Here is a 27,880-nt window from a genome sequence, read left to right as displayed (position 1 = left end):
ACTGTTGCTGCGTACTGATTTATGAAAATAAACACCACAGTCTTTAATCATTTTTTAATTTTTCTACCTTTGCACAATTATGGCGATATCCAGATAAATGTCAATAAATAAAACATTTCGTCAATAAAGAGAAAACGTTATCTGAAGTTTTTTTTGTCTTATTGATATTTCTGCTATTATCCACAAGATGGCAATCTTACCCAACTTAAACACTGAGGCATTCACTCGACACAACAGCGTTGTGGTGGATTTAGCGGGACGTGTGTTTTGATCAGGCTCTGAATCTGATCTCTTACAAAGTTCTTCACAAAAATGGAATTATCTCCGCATTTAGCTGAAAATTTGAGAGGTGATAACTGATAAGACAACAAATGAAGGTAGTATGAAACGTTTTTTGATGTTGTTGGAAAGCGGATGGACTGTTCTTTCATTTGATATTTTATTTTTATTATGTTTATTTAAAGAAGATAATTTTTCTGTAAGACATTCAACTAAAACTGGGTGGCAACTTAAAAAAACGCTGACGGGGAAAAAGTTAAGCATGCTTCCAAGCATATTTGATCATCACTTCAACAGTTGCACGATATAAATGTTAATGTATAAATTAGATGAATGTTGATTTATAAAATAAACACCACAGTCTTTAATCATATTTTCATTGTGCCTTTGCTGCGTCTCTGTTGTTTGTGAACTGCGCTCTGTTTCAACCACACTTGATTCTGAGGAACTTCTTTGTTTGGCGGAAGAGTAATATTTATACTAATATAATAACAACTTATTTGTGTTTTATTTTATAAAACCCCGCTAACGTTATGCATATGAAGTAACCGTTTTATAAACGCAATAAACCCCTCGAAGCGTTGGGTTACCAGTGCATTTTATAACAGCTAAGGGGGGCTTCGCGTCGTGCCTAACAACGCCCCTGAGCTGTTATAAAATGCACTGGTAACCCACTGCTTCTTGGGGTTTATTGCTTTATCAAGTTTTCAAGTCACATCACCACTTAAATCTGAAATGTGATATGCAAATGTGTCAGACTGGACCATGCTTTTTTAGTAATCATAGTTTTTTTCGGCATACTGATTACCACTGATTTAATACAATAGCCATGCTTTTTTTGTTTTAACTGAAGTAAAACCATTTTTCGCAAGGCAAGACAAAACACAAAAGTACCAGTTAAATTTAAAAAATATTGATCCAGTCTGTATAAGTTAGTACAAGTATAAAATAAAGTGACAGTATATCTACATAATATGTGGCCAAAAGTAGTTATTTATAATATGCAATATTATATCTATGATTAAAATAATCATTCATTATTCAGCAAAAAAATGACTATTGTTTTCAACAACAGATCATGTAATTAATCAACAGCATACAATTTCAACATTTAAAGCATATGTGAAAACCTGTCACGACCTGACATTTATGAAAAATAGAGAGTTTAACCTTTCGAGCTGCCTTCATTATGCTGTTGAAACTTTCCATATACCAGTGTGATTTTATTGTCTTCATTTGTTTACATAAGAGAGAGAGAGAGAGAAAGCACAAGCTATTAGAGCAGCAGTGTTCTTATAGACAATTTTAGCAGTAACAACATAAACAAGCAGCGTCCGTGGTCCTCACGTAACTTCCGGTAAACTCAGCTAAGAATAAATAACAACAAAGTACTTTAAACGTAGTATATAGCAAGCAAAAAACAACAACACGTAGGTTACCTAGGAAACCAAAACATTTGTTATTTTCGATGAGGTATTTGTTCAAGAGTTCAGTTTAGCAAATAGTCAGACCATTAAAAAAACTGAAACCGGAAGTAAAGGTCGGACCAGACACGTATCGCGTCACCGCATGTGCGTCCGATGAAACCGTCTATAGAGAGCCGCAGGGATGACGTATTTTTTAGAAGCGAGTTAGCATTTTAGCCCTTTCGGTTCCACCGTCAATAGGTTTTTTGAATGGGGTTTTGGTTAACCCTTGTGTGGTGTTCGGGTCTGTGGGACCCGTTTTTAATGTTTACTGTAAGAAAAATTATGTAATTAATTGTTGTTTCAACCTCAGATTCATTGGCCTTGGCTCATTTTCTATGAAGAACATAAAAATAAACAACTTTATAATTACTGTACATCGTGTACCCCCCCTACACATTTATATTACATATGTGGTGTTCGGGTCCACTGGACCCGGGGGTAATAAGAATGTGAAAATTGAATTTGCTATGTAACTTTACTCTGTTTTTCTCCTATCTGCGACTCCTGTGAGTGCATGAGTGTGTTTGTATATATGTCTGTACATATGTGATGGATGCATGTCAGAGTTTTGTCCTTCTACTCTTGCTGTAATGCCGCAAGCATCCAACATGTTATATATCATGCATGAACATTTGTCTGCCCCCACTGTCCCAAACACTTTACCTTCTGTCTAACAGGAAACATTCTACATTTTACCATTATATCCCTTACAAAAAATAACCATGGTTTTACTGTAGTAAAAGTGTAGTAAAAAAAAAATGGGTTTACCACAAAACCTGGTGTGTGTGTGTGTGTGCGTGCACGTGCACGTGCGTGCGGCCGGGTAATTATCACGTTGTGGGGACCAATTGTCCCCAAAAAGATAGGAATACCAGTATTTTTGTGACCTTGTGGGGACATTTTGATTTCCCCATCAGGAAACAAGCTTATAAATCAAACAAAATGATGTTTCTTGAAAATGTGAAGTAGCAGAAGGGTTTCTGTGATGGTTGGGGTTAGGGAATGGGGTAGGTAAGGGGAATAGAAATAAAATGCATTACATCTATGGAATGTCCCCACAAAACATGGAAACCAGAAACATGTGCGTGCGTGTGTGTGCCTGGTATTTATCACATTGTGGGAACTAAATGTCCAACAAAGATGTGTGTGTGTGTGTGAGAGAGAGAGTGAATAATAGAGAAAGTAAAATAGTATCCATGAATTTTCATCATTCTAAGTTATGTTCAATAGCAACACATTGTATAACATGTGTGTGGACATAAGATGGACACATTATATGTGTATAAAATGCAAGAAATGCATACGCAACACAACTACACAGTAAAATTTTGCTTCTAATGTGTTGTGTTTGCTGGCAAGAACAGGTTATGTGTTCAGTGTAAATAATTTCTTAAGTTACGGCATCTGCTCAGTTGGGGCCTGGGCTGTGTAGACTGACACAAATGTGTACAATTTCAAAAAGTTCAAAGAATATAACATCAACAGTGATGAAAAACTTGGTTTCATTTATACTTATTTATGATAAAATAGTTTTTCCCCCAAAATCTGGATCAGAATAGAATTTTCTTTTATTTCATATTACCACAAAAACGAATGGCACTTTAGTTTATAAATAGTCCTCTACCAGTGGTAAATAACAAATATTAACCATGAATTCTGTCTATGTTACTTGCAATAAGGCTAAAGTAAACATCTGTAAACAATATTACATAAATTTGTATGACTGCATTGGTTTAAGATACTAATAATGCCCTGGGTCCAATAGACCCACAAACATCGTCTAAGTAACAAAAATATGAACACCACACAAGGGTTAAACACCTTAAATAAGATCTTTCATTAATACTCCCACTGTTGACTTTTTAAAGCTTTAAAGTGTCTTTTGAAAGGCATTGCTAACAAGTTGCTACATGGGGCTACAGACAAATCTGGGACTTTAAACGTAATCAAAAACAACGCAACATGGGCACAAACAAACATTTATCCTCAGAGAATTTTCTTACCAGGAAACATGTTTTTAAATGTATATAATGAAGTGTAAAAGAGCTGTTAGAAGCTTGGTGGTGATGGCGTTGATGTCGACTTGAGAGAAAGTGGTGTAGTTCGCTTGTGGCCTAAGGTTAGCTTTTCATTTAAATGCATTTAGACTTTAAAATTCATAAATGTTGTATTCATCTGTGAAGATTATCTTGTTGGACAAAACATGTAAGTGTCATAAACTTTTGTTAAACAGGACTTATTTTTTGCGATAATCCAAGTCTATGGGAAAAATGAATGGGCTTTTTGGCAAGCTAACTTCCGGGTTGGCCTAAAAAAATACTGCGGCACACTATAGGCATCAGAGATGTGGTCATACTTCCTGCCAGACCTTTCCTATTGGTAAGGAAATCACAGATCCTGTAGATATGACACAATTTAAGCTTTTAACTTTTTCAGAAGAAAATGTGAGGATTGCTTGTCTGGCCTGATGCTACTTGGCTACAGTATAATGTTGCTTTGGTGTTCTGAGATGTTTTTTACTAGGCCATGTCAAAAGTGGCCAGCCCAATATTCTTTTATAAATGACTGTTCATACTGTCATTTACATATGCCCAAATCGGATAAGATTGCTCAGCCAGTGTAGCTCAAATCTGGTTGTTATAATGACGTAAGCAACAGCACAATGCCAAAACATTTTTTATTTAGCAACCGAGAGCCGCTGTCAGTGTGGAAAGAGATGAAAGAGAGGTGGAAAACTTGCCTCTGCTGATGTCTATCATGAGATCTCGCCAACGTACTGAACTCATGAGAGATTATGAGAAATAGAGACATTTAATGCATACAGTGGCAAGAAACCTAATGTGAACCTTTTGGAATTATGTAGTTTTCTGAAAAAAATTTATCATAAAATGAGATCTGATCTTCATCTATGTTAAGGGTATTGACAAACATAATGTGTCAAAAAATAATGACACAAAAATTCTGATCTTTCATGTCTTTATTGAACACACTCATTTAACATTCAAAATGGCAGTGGAAAAAGTAAGTGAACCCTTACTTCAAGTTAAAGAGCCACACAGATCCAAAATCGAAACTAACCTTTATTGCAGTGTGTCATGAAGCTGTCCATCAATGTAAACAACGTGTAAAGTAGTTGAACCAAAAAGTGCACGATTAATAAAGTTATTGGCTTCTAAAGCAGGGAGTCAACTCTGAATCGCTGAAACGAGTCGTTATAGGGAGTGAGTCTTCTTCCTGATATTTGCCACGTCACGCGAACGCATCCACGTCACATGAGATATTAATCTCTGCCTACAGCCTTGTCCGCGGGAGAAACGAAAACAATGACCCGCCCACAGCTAGTTAGTAGGGGTGTCACGATTCTCCAAATCCTCGATTCGATTACATTTTCGATTCTGATGTCACGATTCAATTCGATTCTCGATTTTTAAATTATTTTTTAAGACAAAAAATTATATGCCTTTATTATTATTATAGTTTCACATTAACATGCACATTGCGTGCTTTTCCTCGCATGGGGGTTTGTGGGCTTTACTTTACGCGAGAGAGCTTGTAAAGAGAGAATTCCTTCTTGCACGCAGGTAGACTAATGCGCGCGTCTTGGACTCCTATTATCTGAACTAAAACCGATGCGTCATAAGCAGCTGCGCTTCTCTCTGTCTCACGTGCATGCGCATCCCGCATCTGTCCAAAGTCTAAACATAAACTAAAGTAATAATCCTTACGTATTTGTTCAGTTTTATGCGTTTCATGCGAGCTGAGGCAAACTATACCTTTTGTGTAAAATATAACCCGCTGCATCTTGGCGGCTCTCTCGTGCACGTGCAGAGAGCTGCGCTCTGTCCGAAGGCAGATCACTAGTAGTAATCCTGTTTATGATATGCATTTCAAGGAGTTGTAGCAATACATCCCTCGTGTTTAAAATATAAATCGCGTTCCGCTGGATGGATGTTTTTAAAGGCACTTCTGAGAGTTTATTTTCCCCCGCTTGGCAAGCCGGACGGACGTGACATGGGGGCGTGGCAGAATTGCCAATCCAATTTTTTTATTCGAAGTTCGAGGTTGTGACTTAATTTCGATCGATTTCGATTTAAAATCGAAATCGTGACACCCTTACTAGTTAGTGTGTGTAAACATCAGCTCACGCTTTGTTTTCAGTTTGTGTTGTTTTCACTACCAAAGGAGACTTTTTCAAGGAGGGATATACTAAACGTGTCTGGCTGTGAAGAATCAGTGGTTAAAATTTAAATGTTTGGCAATGAAAGATGGTTCAGTACCCACTTTATTTGGAACAACATGCGTCTCCTAACCACAACCTGTAAGTATGATTTTAGCTACATACTTGCTTAAATGAGTTTAAAATGTCTATCATCATTTTTATTGCTTGGATTAATGATGAATGATGTCGTTGTCAGAGAGTCACGTTAGCAAGCGGTTAACGCATGCTGCACTTTCGGTTTTGCTATGACCCGGTTATTTTACATAAATGCTTAAATGAGTGTAAAATGTCTATAGTCGTTTTTATTGCTTGGATTAATGATGAAGGATATCGTTGTTTAAACTCTATATGCTGTCAGAGTCACGATAGCAAGCGGTTAATGTAACTCATGCTCACTAAGGGTTTTGCTATGACCTGGTTAGTTTACATAAATGCTTAAATGAGTGTAAAATTGTTAGTTTTGATCGTCGTTTGTATTGCTTGGATTAATGATGAATGATGTTGTGTGTTTAAACTGTTAATTTACTGTCAGAGAGTCACGTTAGCAAACGGCTAACGCATGCTCACTTACGGTTTTGCTATGACCCGGTTAGTTTACATAAAGCTTAAATGAGTGTAAAATTTAGTTTCAATCGTCGTTGTTATTGCCTGGATTAATGATGAATGATGTTGTGTGTTTAAACTGTTAATTTACTGTCAGAGAGTCACGTTAGCAAACGGCTAACGCATGCTCACTTACGGTTTTGCTATGACCCGGTTAGTTTACATAAAGCTTAAATGAGTGTAAAATTTAGTTTCAATCGTCGTTGTTATTGCCTGGATTAATGATGAATGATGTGTATTGATGTTGACAATGTCTTCTCAGTAAATCATGTTAGCATGAGGTCAATACATGTTGCACTATTGTTGGTCTGTGTGACTGATCTGTGATCTGTGCAAAGACACTCTGTCAGTTGACCAATCAGAGCAGAGTAGGCTACTGAAAGGTGGGGTTTAGGCAGACTTGAGTCGTTGAACGGCTTCACACGAATCGTTTGAGGATCTCTGAGAAATGGGGTTGTCCGGGACTTATAAACAGTGATAGGATGCTTAAAATTGTCATCTTACTGGCTCTTTAATAACTGGTTGAACTGCTTTAGCTCTGTCATAGTTTTTGGACATCTCATGTGTATGGCCCTCTTCAAGTCAATCCATAGCATGGTCACTCCAAAAGGCGGATTTTGTTTTTTTAAGCCATTCTGTTGTGGACTTGCTCCTGTGTTTTGGGTTGTCGTCCTGTTGCATCACCCACTTTCAGTTTCAGCTGATGTACAGACATTCTCACATTATCCTTAAGAAATGTCTGAGATATTTGGGAATTCATCTTCTCCTCAATGATTGCAAACTGGCCAGGCCCTGATACAGCAAAGCAGGCCCAGATCATGATACCATACTTTACAGTTGGGATGATGTTTTCATGATGAAATGCCGTGCCCTTTTAATGCCAGATGTAGCGCTGCGTTTTTTTCCAAATAGTTCAAACTTAGTTTCATCAGTCCACAAAACATTTTGCCAATACCGCTGTGGAGTGTCAATGTGCTTTTTTGCAAACTTCATGCGTGCAGCAATGTTCTTTTTACTAAGCAGTGGTGTCCTCCGTGGTGTCCTGCTGTGGATACTCTGCTTGTTCAGTGTTTTACTGTAGACTCATGAACAGAGATGTTAGCAAGTTCCAATAATCCCATCAAACCTTTGGCTGTCATGCGGGATTGTTTCTTTGATGAGTCTTCGTTGTGCTCTTGGTGTCATTTTGACTGGGCGTCCCAAAGTGTCTCCATTTGTAGATTGTTTGCCTAACTTTACAGTGGTGAATTTCTAAAGTCTTTGAAATAACTTTGTAACCCTTTCCAGCTTTATGTAAAGCAACAATTCTTGATCGTAGCTTCTCTGAAAGCTATTTTTGGCGAGGCATGGCTCACATAAGCATGTTCTTCATGTGCAGAGCAAACTCCAAAAGTTTGAGGGTTTTTTTATCAGTCAAAGGAGCTGTAGATCACACATATTATCTTAACAAGACTCCAGGTGTGCTAAAACCTGACCCAATTTGCTTTTTTGAGGTCATTAACTCTAGGGTTCACATACTTTTTCCACAAGCACTATGAGTTTTTTTTTTTGTTCTTAATAAAGACATGAAAGATCAGAATTTTTTGTGTTTTTATTTTTAGACTCATTATGTTTGTCAATACGCTTCACTTAGATGTGGATCCGATCATATTTTATGACAAATTTAATTAGAAAACCATGAAATTCCAAAAGGTTCACATACTTTTTCTTGCCACTCTATATACTTTGTTCGAAAGCAATTTACTAATTACTACATAACGACAGTGACACAGTTTGATGAATGTATCTGGACCGAACAGCATTGCACACTTTTTATGACCTTAATTTGGCCATGCTGAATGAACTACTGTATTTGAAATCTGTTCTGCCCATTCACATTACTAAAAATGTCAATCCAAGTGCATATGGATACGATTTGGTTTAGATATATGTATAATGTAGAAAAGTGCTGTTTGCCGTTTAGACTACAAAAACTGGATTATATACACCAAAAATAAGGACTTTTATTTCCAATCTGAAGGGAGGTCATAAATGTCATGATTTCAACTAAAAACATAAAACTTTATATGTGTTTTGGGTGTTCATTTCCACAACAATAGCGTTTTGGGGGTCTGACAAAGCAAACTTTTGAAGTTTTTTAAAACAATACTGTAAGCGTCTCAGTTTAAGCTTGGAAAGGGACATTTACTATATAAATAACTCTAAATGTGTTTGTCTGAAAGATGATGGACATATGTATCTCGGATTGCTTTAGGGTGATTAAATCATGGGGTGATTTTGATATTTGGTTGGAGTATCCCTTTAAGAGTGTAGAAACAAACATCTATAAGAAATACGTCACAAGTTATTATAATGCATCATTTCGAACTGTGCACCAAGCCAATCTGTGTATAAAGGCCAATATTAGTCGAAAAACTCAATCAAGGAAAGATACATACTGAGTTTCGATTTGGATTTAAAACAACTACATTAACCTTTTGGGTTAAGGGTGCCATGTGGGACTTCGCAGCATATAGCGTTGAGACTGCAAATAGCAACCAATGGCTCAGTTCGCAGCTCACCCCTCCCTTTCGAAACGCATGGAGAAACCCAGTAGCCGCCACAGGACAAACATGTCATCATCTGAGACAACGTAGTGACAAAACGTGCTGGGAATTTTGTCTGTTTAGTGCTACTGTAGAAACATGACGGCTACTTCCATGTAAGGGGCAGTGTTGGGGAAAGTTACTTTAAAAAGTAATGCATCGCAATATGAAGTTACTCCCCAAAAAGTAACTAATTGCGTTACTTCGTTACTTTTCATGGAAAGAAATGCTTACAATACTTTTTAGTTACTTTTGCGTTACTTTTTCTTGGCTGAGGCTAAATCTCTTTTAGGCCTTGCAGGTGTTTTTATGACTGAAATTTCTGCATTTAAAAATTGCATATTTCATCACAAAAATGTCGAGCTCTGGGCATAATGTGACTATGTTTAGTTTAATTCAGTAAATCATTTTTTAAAATCAAATTAATTGAACTAAAAAAGTAACTTGCATTAGCTTTTTGAAAAAGTAACTCAAATATTAATGTGCACATTTAAAAAGTAATGCGTTACTTAACTCTTTACTTCAGAAAAGTTATATTATTACGTAATGCACGTTACTTGTAATGCGTTACCCCCAACACTGGTAAGGGGACCCACAGTGTATGTAGATAAAAACGGCTCATTCTAAGGTAATAAAAACAATACAGTTCATTTTGTAAGATCTTTATACACCATAGTTATGTATATTATGCATTTCTGCCAAGAGATCCTTCTTAAATTCCCACATTGCAATTATTATGAAGCAACCAGCATTGCAGTTATTTCTGCAAGGAAATGTGTAATTTAAGCAGGAAGGCAAAACATGCTGACAGTGGAGGATTTTGGGAAGTGTGCCCTCAATAAGTCGTTTAAAAACATCAGCAACCCTACAATCCCAAGAGCAAACCTCTCTAACATATTCTCATATTCCACTAACTCACGCTAGTTTTATGGAACAAACTCTTTGGTCTCTTGTGGCATCTCACTATAACGCTCAAAGACTGTGGCCATTTATTATTAGATACAAGCTGTTCCTTTCACAACCCACACGATTTCAGTCAACCAAATAAACACGCATGCAGACTTACCTGCCAGACGAGGGCTTCCGTGTGGTCGCTGGTGTTTGAGAGACAGATGCTAAGCACCAGCGTGTGGGAAGATGAAGTGAGGACGCTGGCGATCACGGCATCCCTCATGGAGAACGGCAGCATGGTGAAAACCACAAACACAATAAAGAGGAAAAATGACACCTGCGAACAGAAATACAAAAGCGGATAAGACTGCCATCAAACATTTACACCATTGAGAAAAATCTCAGCCGCATTGCTTGGATTAATGTGAAGCGGCCGGGGAATAGCACTAGGCGTTATAATTACATTGGATTATATTTAGAACTCACTAAATTAAATGTCTAATAATCATTATATTTTAGGAGCGAATATTATGTCACCTAATGAATATTCATGAGCCAAGCTGAAAAATTGTGCAATGTGACGCACGTTTTAGATAATCTACTCCCCTCAGATCGGGCCTCTCAAAAGCAATCTTTGCAATGTCAAGCAATGCGTGTTTGTAGTTGGGACTGACATGCAAATAGTGTCAAGCTGGCATGCAACTATTAATAACAAGTTGAAACAATAAAATCTGATGAAAATGTGTTCCTGTAAATCTACCGTTAGAGAATTGCAGTTAGTTCACATCACCAAAAAGGTCATGGGTTTGAATATCAGGGAACACACTTACTGTTAAAAAAGTCACTTTGGATAAAAGCCATCTCCTAAATGCATACATGTAAATGTAATGTAAATGTAACTAAGCACCGGTTATGGTCCAAGGCCTGTGTTTTATCATGTTGGTCCAGACCCATGCTGTCAATCATTACAAAACTAACTATAAGTCGACTATAAGGCCCAATCCCAATTCTATTTTATACCCCTCCCCCTTGCCCTTACCCCTACGCCTACCCCTTCCCCTTGCCCCTTGAACAGAGTGTCAAGGGGTAGGGCTGAAAATATTCCCCTAAGAAATGGGACACCACTATAGACCGTTACACGTCATCATAAGTCGTTGCTAGCTCCTACGTCATAGATGCTAAAATGTAATATTACAAGAAATTATTAAAAAAATATATGTTGTGGAACTATCACAAAGTCAATAACATTAGAAACTTTTTTTCATGGCGATTTTTACAAATCTTTTTTCTGAGAACATACCGTATACATGAACACAAGATTAAAGGCAACATAAAACAAGTGATTATTTGTTATTAAAATACTTTTTAATGTCCAAAAATACTTAAATTTATGGGCCATATTGGAATTTATCATACCCCTTCGTCTGAAGTGTGGTCCTGAAAAATCTTCGTTTGGCCCTTACCCCTACCCCTTCAGCCAAAAGAGAATTGAGACACCCCTACCCCTTCACGTGAACGCGCGAAACAAAGGGGAAGGGGAAAGGGGAAGGGGTAAGGGGTAGAATTGGGATTGGGCCTAAGTCACACTTTTTTCATAGTTTGGCTGGTACTGCGACTTATAGTCAGGTGCGACTTATATGTCAAAATTAATTCATACTGACTAACATGAACCAAAAGAAAACATTACCGTCTACAGCCACGAGAAGGCGCTATATGTTGCTCCTGTAGCCTACCCATGAAAAAAAACGATTAAAGGTGCAGTGTGTAATTTTTGCAGACAGAAATGCAAAATAATAATATACAAAACTATATAATCGGGTGTATAAAGACCTTTCATAATAAACCGTTATGTTTTTATTACCTTAGTTTTTATCTACATACGCAGAGGGTCACCTTACATGGAAGTCGCCATTTTGTGCCACCATGTTTCTACAGAAGCCCTTAACAGACAAACTTTTTTACTAAATTGTCTCAGACAATGACATGTTTGTCCGGTGGTGTCTGACGTAGCTTCTCTATGTGTTTCAAAAGCGAAGGCTGAGCAGTGAACTAAGCTGTTGGTTGCAATGCGCAACCTCACCACTAGATGCCACAGAAATGTACACACTGCACCTTTAACTGAAACATTAACTTAAAGACAACGGACTTGACAAACAACATGCCCCCCAAAAGAATAATAATTTTCTAAATAAATGTTTTTTTCCTCTTCAAGACACATTTTTTTTTTAAATAATGCTACATGTAAAATTAGTTGGTAAATATATTGTATTTAAAAAAATCTTTAAATAATATGTGGTCCTTTATGTTAGTACCAACTTTCATTTTCATTAGGATTTTAATGCATGATTGCGGCCATTAATATTCCAAAGTGTAGTTTTTATTTTGTTATGCTCATGGTTGTTTTGCGAATGCTCAATACAGCACTAAATGGCAAGCAGAGCTCCGGACCGGAGCCTAATGGATTTCTGGCTTAGTTACCCTCATAAACCACTCGCACACACACAAACACACACGCATGCACAAACACATACACAGCCATACAAACAAACAGATTCTAGAGCACTGATTTTTCCAGACAAAACGTGTCTACACACTTATCGATTGCGAAAAGATATCTCAAATGATGTTGCCATGGCAATAATTTTTTGGGAAAAATAAAATTAGGCATCAAACAAAAATGCATTAAGCTCATAAAAACTTCATTAAAATGAAGAGCATAACATTCACACAATCGGGGTCCTTGGCCTAAAAAAGGTTTAAGACCTTTGCTTTAAAACAAAAATCTTATAAAGATCACCATCATGCACACTTTTAGAGAAAAAGTTTTAAAACTGTAACTTTTCTCTCGCTGGTGTGGTAACCAAAGGTTCTGTTTTGTACCTTTACAAGTACAAAACATAACACAATGTTGTACCTTTTTGGGTACCTTACTGTACCTTAAGCATTATTTTGTACCTTTAAAGGAACAGTTAACAGTTTCGTACCCCTGAAAATTAACTAGTACAAAATTGTTCCTTTAGGTACACAATCGGTCCTTATTATACAATATTGTACCCCAAAAAATACAACATTAGGTTTAAAAAAAATAAATAAATAATGAACCAGTGAGCGACAAAAATGGTACAAATTTGTACCTTTACGTACCTTTTATTTGACAGTGTATGAAGTGAGTTTTCTGACTTAGGCTTGTAGCCATCAATTCTTAATTAAATAACAATATTGCATTTTTCACGGTAAATTCATCATATTAAATTATTTTCAATGTTGATTTATCTCTAAATTGTACATTTATGTTAGTATTCATTAGTACAAATACTTCAACTAAGCTGTAGGCCAGCACCTTCTTATAAGTGTCTCGGCAAGATGATGCAGAAGTGCATTACAGGAAACAGGTTCTGGTCCCCTGCACCCTTCATCCCTTCAAAGCTCAAGGGTAAATCCTTCAAAGGGATTAGGGCACCGAGATGAGCCATTCAGAATCGGTTGGTTCCTCCCAAGGTTAAAGCTCTATTTTCTACAATATCTATTGAGAAAAGAGCTAAACAAATAAATTGCCTTGAATTGATACTAGCTTGTGGGTTGTGAGAGTGAAGTGCTGGACGCCAGCCGCAAGAATTGGCAAGGTTAAATGTTTAGTCTCACGAACCGATTGCTTGCCAGTTTCGTGTCTGCTTAAGGTTCTGGTCTATCTGTTAGCAGGATTAAGACTGGCAGTTCAATTCAGAGCTCTTATCCGGCACCAGACCAGTTTATGTCAGCACGGTCCACGCTGAATCCCAAACATTCTCTTGTCATCCAGCCACTGGCACTCAGAAAATCCTGACCTGGAGAGTGCCAGCACAACAATATGTGTAGGAATTACTGACAGGAAGAAAGTACACAGGCTGTCATGAGAAAGAATTTCTCTTAAGAAATACAACAGTGTTGGGAGTAAGTATAGTCAAACATTTGAACTTCCTAAGTTAGCGCGAAAAAAAGGTGTCACGGTTCTCCAAATCCTCGATACGGTTACATTTTTGATTCTAATGTCACGATTCGATTCGATTTTCGAATTTTACTTTTTTTTGAAAGACAAAAAATGCTATGGCATTATTATTTATCATTATTATTATTATAGTTTCACATTATCATGCACATTGCGTGTTTTTCCTCACATGGGGGTTTGTGGGCTTCACTTTACGTGAGAGAGCTTGTAGAGTGAGGATTCCTGCTTGTACGCACATGGACTTCATGCGCACGTCTTGGACTCCTAGCATCTGAAATAAATCCAGCGCGTCATAAGCAGCTGCGCTTCTCTTTGTCTCACGTGCACTCGCTCTCGCATCTGTCCAAAGTCTAAACATAAACTAAGAGTGTTTTCACATATGTTGGTGCGCACCGTGGTGTGGCCTCGGAGCGCACCAAAATACATTGTATCATTTTTCAGTTAGTGCGGTCCGTGTTCACATATTATTATTTTTACTGTACTCGAAATGCCGCACCGTACACCACGTGACAACGGTCACCGCTGTCATTGGTCTCTGACAGCTCTTACCGTCTCATGACCACCCCCACGTTTCCACGACAACCAGCCTGACAGGGAGAGCGCAGCTATCAAGATGTGGAGATAAACGATGCACGTCTTTGCGAAGTTTCTTTGCCTTAACGCGAAATTGCGTAGCTGTTCTATTAAAGCCTTTCTCACAGAGCCGTTTGCTAAAAAGCCCATAATGTCACTATTTGTGTGTGGAGGACAGCTATGCATTTATAAAATCATCAGCTCAAACGTAAAGGAGACAGCGAATCTCTGCAACAGCCCAGGATTGGCTTGTTTGTTGTTAACCCACAATATAACACCCGGCTCACGTCACAACGGAAGCCCAGTGGCTCAAACATGTGGAGAACTTCCTGTATTTGGTTCGGCCTGAGGTCCAGCAGTGTTCACACCACAGGTGGGTCGCCCCAGTTTGGCGACAGGCACTCCGAGACCACCTGTTTAGAGCGGTCTCGTTGCGGCCGTTTATTGCACACCAGAGTGCAGCTGTTGTGTTCACACTGACCCAAACGAACCATACTTGGACCGACACGTCATTTGGACCGACCTAAACAGTGTATGTGTGAAAACACCCTAAAGTGGTAATCCTTATGTATTTCTTCAGTTTTATGCGTTTCATGCGAGCTGAGGCAAACTATCCCTTTTGTTTCAAATATAACCCGCTGCACAAAAATCCTCTCTCACTCTCGCGTAACTTACGTGCAGAGAGCTGCGCTCTGTCCAAAGTCAGATCACTAGGCGTAGCAATACATCCCTCATGTTTAAAATATAAATTGCTTCCGCTGGACCGATGTTTTTAAAGGCACCTCTGAGAGTTCCCCCCCGCTTGGCAAGCCGATCGGACGTGACATGGGGGCGTGGCAGCATCGACGATCCCATTTTTTAATTCGAAGTTCGAGGTTGTGACTTAATTTCGATTGATTTTGATTTAAAAATTAGTAAGTCACGTTGCGTAAATCATTTAAATAATCTCCTCTTATACATTTTGCGTCTGGAAGGGAAACTCCTAGAAATGCATATGCAATAAGGTCAGTCGCAAAAACAACTAGACCACACCTTTTTAGTGCTAATTATCCACTGCGTGTCTTACCTGTCAACACTCCTGTTTTTCACACCTATCTCCCGCCCTTTTCCCGTTTTGTAATTTCTACCAGAAAACTCCTGTAATTTAAATGGCCTTACCTCGTTATATGAATAATCAAATCAATATATCATTCCAAGGTTGTCCAGTTAGTAGATCTTGTATGAAATGCATCCTACTCACACAATAGACACTAGTGATGTGCGGGGCGGCGTTTTTTCCAACCCGCGGGTCCTGCTTTTATTAAATATTTGGCCCGCCTCAACCCGCCCCGCAACACTGTATCTATTTTTACAACCCGCACCGCCCCGCATCCACGATCATTAAAATAGACATACTAGGCATTTGTAATGTTAATAAAAAGAGGCTTTATTTCAGCCTTAAAGGAACAGTATGTAGGATTGTGGCCAAAGCTGGTATTGCAATCACAAAACTTGTGGCTAAAACTGGTACTGCAATCATACAGCTGGTGGCCAATACACAAAATGACAACATAAACATCAGTTGAGGGCTGCAACTCCACTTTTTAAATGATCCGGACCACTGTTGTCAGTAATATAAGTATTTGAAATTAAAATGATTTCTTTATGTCTAGTAACATATCAGGGTCATTTTATGATTAATTGATATAGATTTCTTACATACTGTTCCTTTAAAGTGCTTGGAAACAGCCATTAGATTACATCGCCCTGTAAACTGGCAACAACATACACGAATGAACCATAGAAACCAGCATGGGTCTCTATTAATATAGAGATAGGATAATGATAAACATTTTCAACATTTACGAAGCAGCGTTTGTATTATCTATTCACAAATTCCCTACCCTAATTTCTCCCGCAGATCGTCTTTCATCTTTTATTTCTCCTTTTGTTTTGTTGTTGTGGCTGGCAGCGGGAGCTACTTGGCGCTTCAGTGACGTGACGCCAAAGGTTTGGGGATATCAAGTTACGCTGCGCAAGTTACGTTGCCACGTAGGCCTACGGCTACGTAATTTAACCTTATCAAAGAACGTAATAAAATATTAAAATATATAGTCCCAAATATTTTATATATATGCTACAGGGAATTAGACGCAACATACCTGTTTTTTAACTTTGTTTTTAATGACCCGCCCCGCATTAAAGTTACAATTTCTTTACCGACGACCTGCGTATTACTAATAGACTTTGAACCCATTTTGACCGCAACCTGGCAACCTACTCGGTTGCGCTGTTGATATCTGTGCAGGTAGACGGGGGAAGTCACATCACTTTTAAAAATGGCTTTAGAAAGCTCAGGTGGTGCTACGGCGAAAAAACTAATTATAGCTCCAAATTTAACAACAGCTGGATTGAGACATTTTAATATTGGACACGGTGGGAAAAAAACGTAACGCAGGACAACAAATCACTATAGCACAATCGCACTGTGGAGGCACAGAACATAGACATTAAAGAAATAACTAGACCGCATGTTGGCTGTTAAATCGTGGGTCAGCTTCTCCGTTAATCTCATAGCAACTGGAAGTAAAAATGCATTCGTGGCTCCACTGTGTGCAGTTTGGTAAATGAAGGCAGACTATTAATAGCTAAAGATATTGCTATTTAGCTATAAATGTTGATACTTTAGAATTATGATGAGAATTAACAATGTTTTTTTTTTTTTTTAATAAAATTGTAACAAATATTAGAGTTAGGCTATATTAAATTGTCCGTCTTATGTAGTTCGCTGGTTAGGGTTTTTCTAAAGTGAAACATATGAGAAGGCATTGAGAGGTTTCTGTAAGTAGAGAAGGGGTTTCCTTAAAGGTGACATAGAATGATTGAACAGAGTATTTATCCTTGTTCTGTGATGTGACATGTCTTTTTGTTTGGGTCTGTCATGCCTTAGAAGCTTCCTAAAAACCTCTCTCAGATAGCTCTATTAGGGTGGGGGATTTTAAACAAGTGGTTTTGCACCTATTTGGCTCCCCCTACTGGCTTAACTTGCAATCTCATTACTGATTGGCTGACTTTGCTGCCACTTAAAAAATGTAAGCAATTATTTTAAAGTGGAGGGGCAGTTAGATGCCTGTGATGTCATAAGCATCAGTTTTTCAGATTGGGCTGTTTTCTGGCTGACATTTCTAAAAGAGGAATTTCTATGAGACTGAGATGTTTAGCATGTTTTGCACTTTTTGTATGTTTGTGAATGTGGGAAGACTACCATTATTCAACAAAGACAAGAAAAAAATGGTTTTTCATTCTCTGTCCCCTTTAAATAAATCCTCAAACAGTGGCGGCTCGTGACTGCTCATCCAAGGGGCGCAAATTCAAAATATGTGTTCGGAGTGTCATGTGTGTTGCTTGTGTTTTCAAAATACATGTTTGTTGCGTCATGTGAACCATGTGCATCACGTGTTTTGTCAAGGTGAGTGCCTGCTGCACACGCGTCAAAACCGTTTGTGATCAAAGAGACGCTCACGTTCACAAAATACATGCAAGACACTCCCTTAACAGTAAACTCTGATTACGCATGAGATTATACGAGTATCTGGCAAACACGAGCGTCTCTTTTATCATAAACCCTTTAGACGCGTCTGCAGCAGGCATTTATTTTGACAAAACACGTGATGCACACAGGATCTCTCGATGCGCAGAAGACATATTTTGAAAAAAGGAATGACGGGCTACATACATGTTGTGACGAACTTCGCATCGAGCGCCCTTGAAAAAAGAAGTCACCGGCCGCCACTGTCCTCAAATAATGTTGTTAATCATTTTTTAAATATATGCTATAGTATATGTATAATATAATTTTAGTGCTACAAAAAAATGTATGTAGACATCACTCTTTTTGCAACCCCCCCAGCCCCAGAGGTCTCCGGATTTAAGAATCCAAATGTTGACAGGTATGGTCTTTAAGTAAATCCTTCCTGACAGTCGTTATTTAACACCAAAATAATGGTTTCCGATGGCGCAAGCTGTTAATAAATCTAGCCCTAAATATTACATTGTTTTTTTAATGTAAATGGCATCATTAAAATAAGGAAAAAATATCAACAGGCCATTAAATCATTAGAAAATGCGCACAACCCAAAGCATTATTTTCAACAAATTTAAAGGACCGGAGTCAATTATTCCACTTATACTACGCTTACCTGAGACATTGCTCTGGTGGTTATTTAAGGCCTTTGACAGGTCAGGTTTGCATTTATCAAAAGCATTCAACAGCCATGTGGTATACTGTAATTAAAAATATTTCACCCTTAAAGCAGAATATATTTCATTATGAAGCTTGGAAGAGACAGGACATTTTCTAATTTAACTCCAATTGTGTTCGTCTGAAGAAAAGGCTTGAGGTTAAATTTCAAATCTCATTAGTAGGAGTCTTCAGGTATTGATCAGATCTATTCTCATTTATCATTAAGATCCCACACAAAGCTGCCTGTGAGATTTGCATTGAGGCACCGACAGCATTCACACTAGAAAAAGTGAAAAACCGCTCAACTGTGCTAAATTTAAGAAGCATTAATTAAATCCGAAGATAATTTTAAATATTAGCAAGTCTAATTCAATTTTTTCACTCATTATTAATGTGGCCCTCAAGAAGATTGTAAAATCATCCTGTGTGTAATTCTTTATATAAATATCTAAGCAGGACTATTTCTGGCTTGTGACCGTCATCCAGAGCTTGACTTATTTCTAATAACTTTAATGTAGATGGCTGGAAATACAGCACAGTGTAGTTTCTACTTTATATTCAATGTAGTTAAAGATGATAGTTTTATATTACATCATTATGGTATTGTATCTGGCATATGAAATCTTTAACATAAGTGCAAGGGTTGCCTAGGCAACTAATGGTGTTAAATAAATAAAGCTTACTTAACACGTTCACTTTCTCATAATGAATAAGATTATGTGCTTTACTAGGATCTTAATGTCCAGTTAACCAGTCTGCTCTGCTTTTGTATTAGGGAAGCAAATGGAAATGTAATATAGGAAACTAAATATATTCTTCCATTAAAAGAAAACACTGACACAAAATAAGGGTAAGTGGCAATGTTCTCGTCCCATGCGAAGCCAATCACACTCATCAGGACTCATACAAATAAACAATGGATAAATTAGAGATGATTAACACACATGGCAAATTTACATAATGGTGTACAACAGCACATTTTTAGATATCATCAGTGTGTGTGTGTGTGGTCAAACTGGGTCATTGCGCTTCTAACACGTAACATTTTTGATAGCATATCTGTCATTTATTAGGGTCAAGTCCTTAAAGAGCAAAGGAAGTCTATAGCACCCCACAGAACCACAAGGAATGCGCACTTCAAAATCTTACCGGAAGATTTACTTTTCGAATTGTTTTTTGAATACTATGAATCCAGACATAAACATCTAAAAGATGATCGACCCAGAATCTAATTTACTTTATTTGTGTAAAGTCCCCCTTAAAGAGCAACTATGGTCTGATTCACAATTTTACATTTCCTTTGGTGTGTAAGTACAGTATGTATTAGTACATGTTAACGATATGCAAAAGGTACTACAACAAACCAGGGTTATTATCGTAAATGAAAACTATCACGAAAACTGAAACTAGTGGTGAAAAAACATTTTCGTTAACTGAAATAAAATAAAAACGAAGGTTTCCAAAAAAAAAAAAAAAAACTAAAATACAACTATAATGTGGACCTGCTAAAACTAAATAAAACTTAGGAAAACAAAATTCGCGTTTTCGTTTTTTTTATGTTATTGGATCAGCAGTTGAACACGGAGTCACTCATATTTCCGGATCATAAGCAAATGAGCAGATGTTGCTAGATCATTAATGACCAATAGGTGGCAGACTAATGTCTATTAGAACTCCTGACCTGCACAGCAGCGTCGAGTAATGTGTATGATGCTGTCCGGGCACTGGATCCCTGCCCCCCGAGCCAACAGGCCAGTTCAGAAAACATCATCTCTTTGCTAAAGGTTAGTTTATTAAGACAACCTGTCTTCTGCTGGCAAACCCTTAAAATAACTGAAGGCGGCTTAATTATATCAGTTTACTGTACACCCCGAAGCATTTAAACGTGGCCCTGAAACATGAAAACGCTGACCGCTTGCTTGGAGGGGTAATGCTGCGTTTACACCAGCCGCGGTAGAGGCGTCAAGCGCGGGTGATTTCAATGTTAAGTCAATGTGAAGACGCATTGATGCATGTCTGGAGGTCTCTTGCCGTGAATGAGGCGTGCAGCACGCTAGATGCAGTTCAGCCTCATTTGCGCGTGTAGCTTGCGCGAATGGCGCAAATTGAGCGTTTCCGTGAGTTGAAAAATGTGAATTTTGGCAGATAAACGCGCCACGTTAACCAATGAGGAGCTTGCTTTAGTAGTGACGTGATTACAGAAAGCGAGCGGAGTTGCAGAAGCCCCTCCCATGACGCAAATTTTCACGTGAATGTCTCGATGACTAGAATTACACACGCGGCTTTCACACGCGAATGAAGCGAGTACACTCAAACTGTTCAAGCGGCAAACTAGTCGCTGTAGACGCGATTTTGACGCCTCAAACGCGGATGGTGTAAACGCAGCATAAGCGGATGCTTCTTGGTTGCTATGATACAGAAGTTCAGTATTTTACACTTAAAGCCCTGTTTTCAGATTGTTTATGATGAAATAGAATGGTTTTGACTGAAATTTGGACATATGATGCTGGCCCGAGAATTTGCGGGTGCTTGTTGTATCAGCCCCCACCTCTACAATGGCTGTATAGGTGCACAATCCTTTCTAAAATGCAATTAACTTTCGTGAAACTCACCGAGTGGTCAGGGGTGTTCACTGATATGCTCACACAAAAAATTGCTGCAAAAGACGCTTTCCAACAGGTTTTATTGTAGTTTATTGTCCAACTCCATTGGGCTCATGTTAACAACTCACATTAAGTAAACAGACCTTATATGTTTGAGCCTGTATCAGACAAAGATACAGATTTTGTGGAATAATCAATTGTTTGGAGATTGATAATGGACGTTTCTGAGTGGTAAGTTTGTGTTTTTTAAGTATGGACCTGCAAAACATAACTTTAACGTCAATAGAAGAACTTCAACTTAAACGCTAGCATACAGCAATAACTAGCATATAGCGCTAACTCAGCAGTCACAACTTTGTTTTTAGCATTGTAGCAACAGTGTAATTAATTTAATGTGTAATTTAAAGTTGGGGGCGTACATCTCGACTGTGATGTCACAGTTGGTGTTATGTTGAGGTTGGCCTGTTTTCCTGCTGTCTTTTGCATGCACGAGGTTTACATAAAAAGGGGAAACAATCGTGTTTGAGGCTTATAATGTCATTATCATGTAAAGATCTATTATTATTCATCTATGCCTAGGTATAGCACTAAATTGTGAGATAATGTGTGTGTAAATGCTTGTTTGTAGGCACCCTCGGTCTGATTGGCGTACTGTATGTTGAGTAAGGTCTGTCTTTTGTTCCTCTGCTGGCTCTGCGACTCAATTATGTTCTCTCTTCTGTACAACATACAAAAGCCATTGCCTTTCTAATGGAGAAACGGCGCTGTGGGTTAATGATGCATTGCACTATAGCAGAACCGCGAGGGACTTTTATCTGCACCGGTACCTCGATCCATGTTGGTGACAATACCCAGTACTCTATAGGTTTTCTTACAACGGATTCAAAGCACAGCTTATTAGCGCTCCATAACTAGCAACACGAGGCATACTTCTTTGCACTTGGACTTCAGAGAAGCTCAGTGTGGCGTTTGATTATAAACAGGAAATTGAACTTCTGTTGAGGGCATAATATTGCACATGCTAGGTAACTATAAACCTACGAACTTTTGGTCACCTCACTGTTAATGGTGACAGTGGCAACCCACACTGTTAATGGTTCACAAGGGCAAAGCGGCGGTGGGCATATTTATGGCTGAATGCTGGAAATAAATGTCATGTTTAGGTGCCACACAGCCCACACAGACGCAGATCCCGGCAAAGTGTCGCCGTCCTTTGATCCAGAGCCGTTGCTTGTCAAGTATGTGTATCTCACTGTTTCAGCTCACCGGTCCCATCCGAGTTATTAAGTTATTAAGTCGTGTCAAGTAAACGGCTTAGAGGACATACGACGAGCTACAATTACTCAGTCACGTAACACCTCATCTTTCTGATGACCGAACCACAGATGTTTTAGCCGTGCCAACGAGTGCCAGATTGGTTGATCGCACCTTCCCATATCCATCATAGTGAGATGCAAAGTGTGCAGGCGTGTTTAATACCAAATTCGAATTCAGAGGCAAACATAAATACTCACAATTGTTATAATTATTCCAAGACATGCATTTATGTTGAAGCCACGTCGCAACCATTAGCCAGACTCGTGTGTTATGTGAGGTTCATTGAATTAATGAATGATTCAGTGCGCCGAACAGCTCGCATGCTAAAATCCATGAATTACAGTGCAAATGACTGGGGGAAAATGGCACGCCGCAGTGAATATCTGCATGATTGGGCCGGGTTTTCATTGCGACTCAATTTTCCAGTTTGGGTTTTATGCGCGGCAAATACTTAATTCTGCATCAAAGATACACTGAGAAACTAATCTATGTAGACATTTGAAAAAAATCGCAAAGAGGAAAGCCACGAAAGTGCGGTCACGAAATTCTCACCTGGTCCCACGGACAGATGATCCCGCCGAAGAACATGAAGAGGTAACCCATGGCAACCAGACAGCCCCAGATGAGCAGGGAAAAGAGGCGGAGAAGCTTTTTGAAGATGGACTCGATGCACACAAGGATGAAGATGGCGAGGAAAATGGCCAGGGTCGTGGGCACAGTGATGATGAAGGCCATGTGGTCCTCCATGTCCTGTAAAAAAAACATAAGGATGGTTCATGGTTCATTCACTGATGCATTTACAAGCTGAGGCATTGCACTGAAATTGAACAAGGGAAAAGCAGACAATATTTGAGAAGGGTGTCCCATACAGCAAAAATAAATTTTTCTGGACAAAAATATGTTTTAAATATATAATAAATACATTTTGTAGAAAGTAAAGCTTAATAAAATATATTTTTTAATTTGTAAATTTAGTTTTAACCTTCATATTATTAACATATATATTTCAACATTTATTTCAGGTGCAACAAATACATTTGTAATTTTACAACCCATACAGCAAAAACATTTTTTTCCTGTCAAAAGTATAAAAGTCGAAATATATTTAGTTTGAACCTGTTATGTTAAAAGGTTTGTAACATACAAAATTTTACTTCCGTGAAAAATTTTGTATGTTACAAACCTTTTAACATAACAGGTATATGTATATGTATATGTATATATATCACACTGTACTTTTCGATCCGAGTCTGGGCACGCTTTCGTCATTAAGATGCGATTGTTTTGAAAAAAGCAGGAAGTAAAGCTCTCTCTTAACACTGGAACCCACCGTAATGATAAGTCTGTGTTTTTTATTCGGAGTCGTTTGGTTCGCGAGTACAGACAGCCCTCTCACATGTCATCATATTGCTTAGTTGATCTGTCACGTGTGCAGCTCGGACATTCACGTAACCCCGCTGCTTGCATGAAAATGTTTTTACAGAGGCAGATGAAGGTGAGTGGTCGCGCAACTGACGTAAAACCTTTTGAATCGTGCTCAGGCGCGATTGCGCTCACACCACAGCCTTCCGCGCCTGAACCCAAGTGAACCGCGCTCTGGCCCACCTCTGCAACCCGGCCGCGGCGCGATTAACCAATCCGGGCCCGGCCGCGGAACAGAGCGATCACACTAGTCAAACAAACCAGGTTTTGGGGGTCAAACGCGCCCGAGCGTGGTTTGGTTTGGATAGTGTGAGTGCGCCCTTAGTCTCTGTGTCTGTTGGTTTACTAACCTAACATTTAGTGTACAGAAACTAACACTTAGCGTACTTCCATGAGTAATGTTATTTCAACTGCGTATTTTACTCATAAACAACATGCCTATCAGAAGAGAGGCTTATGAATATTACAGGCCAAAACAACCTGTTTTTAGCAGAGCTCCTGAAAGAGGAGCTGTAAAAAATATATAGAGATTGTTTTTGGCACTTAAACTGCAAATATATATTCTTAAGGATATCATCACCTAAAATATAACCCTAAAAAGCCTTGAAATATGGGACCTTTAAATATTGCATCCTGATATAGAGACCAATAACTGTAGTGTTATAGTGGGTAGTGTTTCTCCTGGAGTTATGCAGAACAAGTAACAACACAAACATGCCCAAATAATAGCTTCTGAACACAATTTGCATATTATGCAGGTCGACTCTGAGCGCTGGTTTTGGAGGATGCAGCAGGCAACCACTATCTGGCATATATTACTGGGACTGTTTACTGGGAAGAATGGCAATGAATGACAGCACATTTAGTACCTGGTTAAATTGCACAAGAATAAGATACTGCATATAAACATCTTTAGTTTAAACATGGGTTTTGAGCAGAATGCAAAAGTAAAATGTATTTAGTAGTGCTGGGCAAAGATTAATCGTGACTAATTGCATACAAAATAAAAGTTTGCATTTTTTTTGCATAATATATGTATGTCTGTGTACTATGTGTAATTATTACGTATATTTAACCACACACATACATATATTCATTTGAAAAATGTTTGGTTTATATATTTTTTATTTATATATCATATAGAATAAAATATAAATATATATATATATATATATATATATATATATAAACATTTATATTTAATGTTTCATACATACATGAATGTGTGTGTATTTATATATACATAATAACATAATAATTACAGACAGCACACACTCATAAATTATCCATAAAAATCACTTTTATTTTGTATGCAATTAATCGCGATTAATCTTATTTAGCTAACTTATTTAGCTGAAAAAACTGCATCTAATTGTGAAGGGCTACTCATTTTAAAAGATACCTTTTTTGACCTTGACAGGGATCAACTTTAAAACATTTTGGGACGTTTTTCTAGGCAGGGCTTATCCTAGTCCCGGACTAAAATGCATGTTTGAGTTGCCTTAATTTAAAAATAGTCTTTACTGACATATTTTAAAGTATATCAGTGCCATTATTTTGTCTCAAGATGCACACCAGAAATGTTTTTTGTAAGGTGTTTGTAAAAACTACTTAAATGTTCTAATATGACAAAGGCCTAATCCTGGATTAATCAAAACCCTGTCTGGGAAACCGCCCCACATTATATTATATTTACATTATATTACTACATAAACTATTGGCAAGATTTAGTCTTACAATCATAGGTAAAACAATTTGTTAAATTTTAATAAAAGATATAGAGACCACATTGGCTTTCTTCCTGAAAATGTTAATTGAAGAAAGTTTGCATGTGTAAATATCTGCATGTTTGAATATCTGTGATATTTCATCAAGTCTCTTTCTACCTTTATTTCTTCAATCAGTCTATGTGTAAGTGTGCAGTATGGATGGACTCAGTCTAAGCTGCTCATCTATACAGACAGAGATAGAAACAGACAGGACTGCTGCAGGAAACAGTCGGATGAAAGTGTTTTAATAACTACATTATTTATGCAGATTTTATTGAAGATGGCATATGCCATGGTGGTTTTAGTGTGGTTTTAACTGAAAAGACAGCCTCCATACTTCATCAAAAACTAGGTGAACTGAAGGTTCATCACTTTATATTGCAGCTTCTCTGAAGTCATACAGTTCTGTAGCTGAGGACATTCGTTTCCTTCCCTGAAGCTTTGATTTTGCCCACAAGAGTCATATTAAGTGAAAAATTGAAGGTTTGAGAGCACTATTCCTTTAAGTTAGTCATTGTTTATTTTAAGTGTGCTGGTAAGTGTAAAATAACGCAATATCTTCGTTTCTGATGGGGGTATGTGTGTGTTTTTTGTGAATGATGAGAGAGAGTTGAGCGAGCCAAGTCAGAGTAATATAATGCCCGTACCACAGTATGAGTCACCAGCCATTAGAGAGAAACCCCAGAGAGTACTACAAATTCAAGGAAACACTGGCACACAGACTGAATCTCAATGAACCCGGGGGAACACACCCTCTCTCTTTCTATCAAACCCGGATAAGAGTGCACTCCTTTACTTTCTCATGCATTACAATGAGACTGTTTTAGCGCTACTTGTCCATGCAAAAGTTTCCACCCACCAGGTCTCTATGATATTCTGCTCCCTAGTTCTGACCCATGCCCCTACTTTATTGTACTGTACTTCAAGAGTGTTTTACTAAAGTGCACTGTAGTGATAGCACATTTTTAACAAGGTGCAGTATTTGATATATCATCAATACCTATAAAATTACAAGCACATTTGGGAGATTAAATTGTAATATTAAATTTAGATTAAATAAGATTAAATTAAAAAATTTTGACGTTATTTAGAGGCACCACTCTTTAGTACCAATGCGCACCTTTTAGGTACTTACGTGCACTCTTTAGTACCAATGCGCACATTTTAGGTACTTACGTGCACTCTTTAGTACCAATGCGTACCTTAAAAGTACTAATATAAACTCTTTAGTACCAATGCGTACCTTTTACGTATTTACGTACACTCTTTAGTACCAATGCGTACCTTTTAGGTACTAACGTACACTCAATGCGCACCTTTAAGATACTAATATAAACTCTTTAGTACCAATGTGTACCTTTTAGATACTTACGTATACTCTTTAGTTCCAAAGCGTACCTTTGAGGTACTAATATACACTCTTTAGTACCAATGCGTATCTTTTAGGTACTTACGTACACTCTTTAGTACCAATGCGCACCTTTTAGGTACTTACGTGCACTCTTTAGTACCAATGTGTACCTTAAAAGTACTAATATAAACTCTTTAGTACCAATGCATACTTTTTAGGTACTTACATAAACTCTTTACTACCAATGTGTACCTTTTAGGTATTTACGTGCACTCTTTAGTACCAATGTGTACCTTTTAAGTGTTTACGTGCACTCTTTAGTACCAATGTGTACCTTTGAGATACTAATATAAACTCTTTACTTCCAATGTGTACCTTTGAGATACTAATATAAACTCTTTACTACCAATGTGTACCTTTGAGATACTAACGTGCACTCTTTTGTACCAGTGCACACCTTTTAGGTACTTATGTGCACTCTTTAGTACCAATGTGTTCCTTTGAGGTACTAATATAAACTCTTTAGTACCAATGCGCATCTTTTAGGTACTTACGTGCACTCTTTAGTACCAATGCGCACCTTTTAGGTACT

The 27,880-nt window shown here is 38.0% G+C and overlaps 1 protein-coding gene across 5 annotated transcripts in view; it reads right to left on the bottom strand.

The window, feature by feature from the left end:
* adcy2b (adenylate cyclase 2b (brain)) overlaps positions 1-27,880 on the bottom strand; it is a 99,903-nt gene that overhangs the window by 61,138 nt on the left and 10,885 nt on the right. For all 5 annotated transcript variants that reach the window (XR_008648102.2, XR_008648101.2, XM_073858118.1 and 2 more), the window contains exons 2-3: positions 23,299-23,496; positions 10,222-10,383 (exon numbers count right to left, since the gene is read on the bottom strand). Coding sequence is in view for 3 of the 5 variants with exons in the window: in XM_073858118.1 (XP_073714219.1) it covers positions 10,222-10,383; positions 23,299-23,496 (360 nt within the window). In the remaining 2 variants the exon portion in view is untranslated. The remainder of the gene's footprint in view (positions 1-10,221; positions 10,384-23,298; positions 23,497-27,880) is intronic.

This window comes from Misgurnus anguillicaudatus, chromosome 20 (genome assembly GCF_027580225.2).
Source record: "Misgurnus anguillicaudatus chromosome 20, ASM2758022v2, whole genome shotgun sequence".
NCBI lineage: Eukaryota > Metazoa > Chordata > Actinopteri > Cypriniformes > Cobitidae > Misgurnus > Misgurnus anguillicaudatus.
Note: the sequence above shows the minus strand (reverse complement) of the source record. Positions and strands in the feature narration are given on the sequence as shown.